The sequence below is a fragment of the Octopus bimaculoides genome, chromosome 12 (assembly GCF_001194135.2).
Source record: "Octopus bimaculoides isolate UCB-OBI-ISO-001 chromosome 12, ASM119413v2, whole genome shotgun sequence".
Taxonomy (NCBI): domain Eukaryota; kingdom Metazoa; phylum Mollusca; class Cephalopoda; order Octopoda; family Octopodidae; genus Octopus; species Octopus bimaculoides.
In genome coordinates this window covers 55,391,443-55,392,969 of record NC_068992.1, presented here as the reverse complement: position 1 = coordinate 55,392,969, position 1,527 = coordinate 55,391,443, and the positions used below count along the sequence as shown (strand labels likewise).

The window sequence follows — 1,527 nt, the reverse complement described above, 5'->3', positions numbered from 1 at the left end:
TAAAACAATAATAAATAACACCACCGCCACCACCACCACCACCACCACCAACAACAACAACAACAACGTAATAATTTGTAAAACCATAACAACAAAAATAGCAGTAGTAGGGATACCGGTAAAAACAAACAAAAAAAAAAAAATAGGAAAGTAAGTGTGAAAAGGCTACGTATATATGTAATGTGTTCGTGTGTTCATGTTTGAATTTAAGTTTGTCTGCGTGTATTGTCGTGTTATTTCCTCGTGTGTCGCTGTGCAACGTCTACACATGTTTCCGTGTCGTCCTCTCAACGTGTTCTGACAAACAGTGAGTGTGTTCTATCCCATTGTTAAGAAGGTGACATGGAGAACAACACAAGCGCTACTCCTCTGTTCTTCAACGAAACTCCTGTCGGACCATCTTCGCAACAGACTGTCATTTTCCTATCGGGATTTTTCTTTTTCATTGAAATGGTCGGCATTGTGGGCAATGGGCTCGTGATATTCGTCGTGGTCTCGGACCGGAAAATGAGGACTTCCGTCACTAATATGTTTATTATGAACCTGGCGGTGGCAGATCTAATCTTGCTTCTGGTTGGAATACCTGACTTGGTGCAGTTCGTCCTCAATAGAGGGTGGCTCTTGAGCCTGGCCTTGTGCAAAGCCATAAGATACCTCCTGGTCGTATCTCTATACGCATCGGTAATGACGTTGGTAGCCGTCTGCGTGGAAAGGTAAGTACATACTCGCTACCGTTGTTGTTGTTGTTGCTGTTGTTGTTAATGATTACGATTATAATGAAGGGGGGTGATAAGGAAAACGATGATGATAATGATGAAGGGGATGCTGATGAGAGTAATGACGATGAGTGAAGCGATAACGTTTATAGTGAACAGTTTTAATATTTGTGATGTTTTTGTTGTTGTTATAGTTGTTTCTGGGGGGAAAAACAGTGAGTGAGGCAGGGGAAGACTGGTACTAATGATATTAACAAGGTTGATGATGATGATGATGGTGATGATTGTGTTTTGAATTGATGCGTTTTCATGTTTGTTTAATGAAACTTTTTGTCACTTTTCCCCAATTAGCTTGTTCCACTGTGTATGTATGTATGCACACACACTCGAACACACACACACACACACACACACACACACACACACACACACACATATATATATATATATGTATATATGTATACATGTGTGTTGTGTGTGTGTGTGTGTGTGTAATATGTGATACAAGTATGTGTATATCTAGATCTATATCGTGCACTCTCTCCTTCTTTCTGTTTCTCTCTCTCCCTTTCTTTCTCTCTCTATATATGTGTATGTGTGTGCGTGTGTCTGTCTCAGTGCGTGCATATTAATACATGCATACATACATACATATATATATACATAACACACATGCATATATATATATATACATACACACAGATGTATGCGTGTATTAATATGCACGTACAAACGCATACATACACATAAATACATACATATTATATATATATATATATATATATATATATATATATATATATATATATAT

General features: G+C 37.9%; 1 protein-coding gene across 1 annotated transcript in view; it reads left to right on the top strand.

Annotated features, from left to right (window-relative positions):
- Positions 1 to 51: 51 nt before the first annotated feature.
- Positions 52 to 1,527, top strand: part of LOC106870137 (neuropeptide receptor 15) — a 183,315-nt gene continuing 181,839 nt past the window's right edge. The window contains exon 1 of the mRNA XM_014916128.2: positions 52 to 713. Coding sequence (XP_014771614.1) covers positions 343 to 713 — 371 coding nt within the window. The 5' untranslated portion in view covers positions 52 to 342. The remainder of the gene's footprint in view (positions 714 to 1,527) is intronic.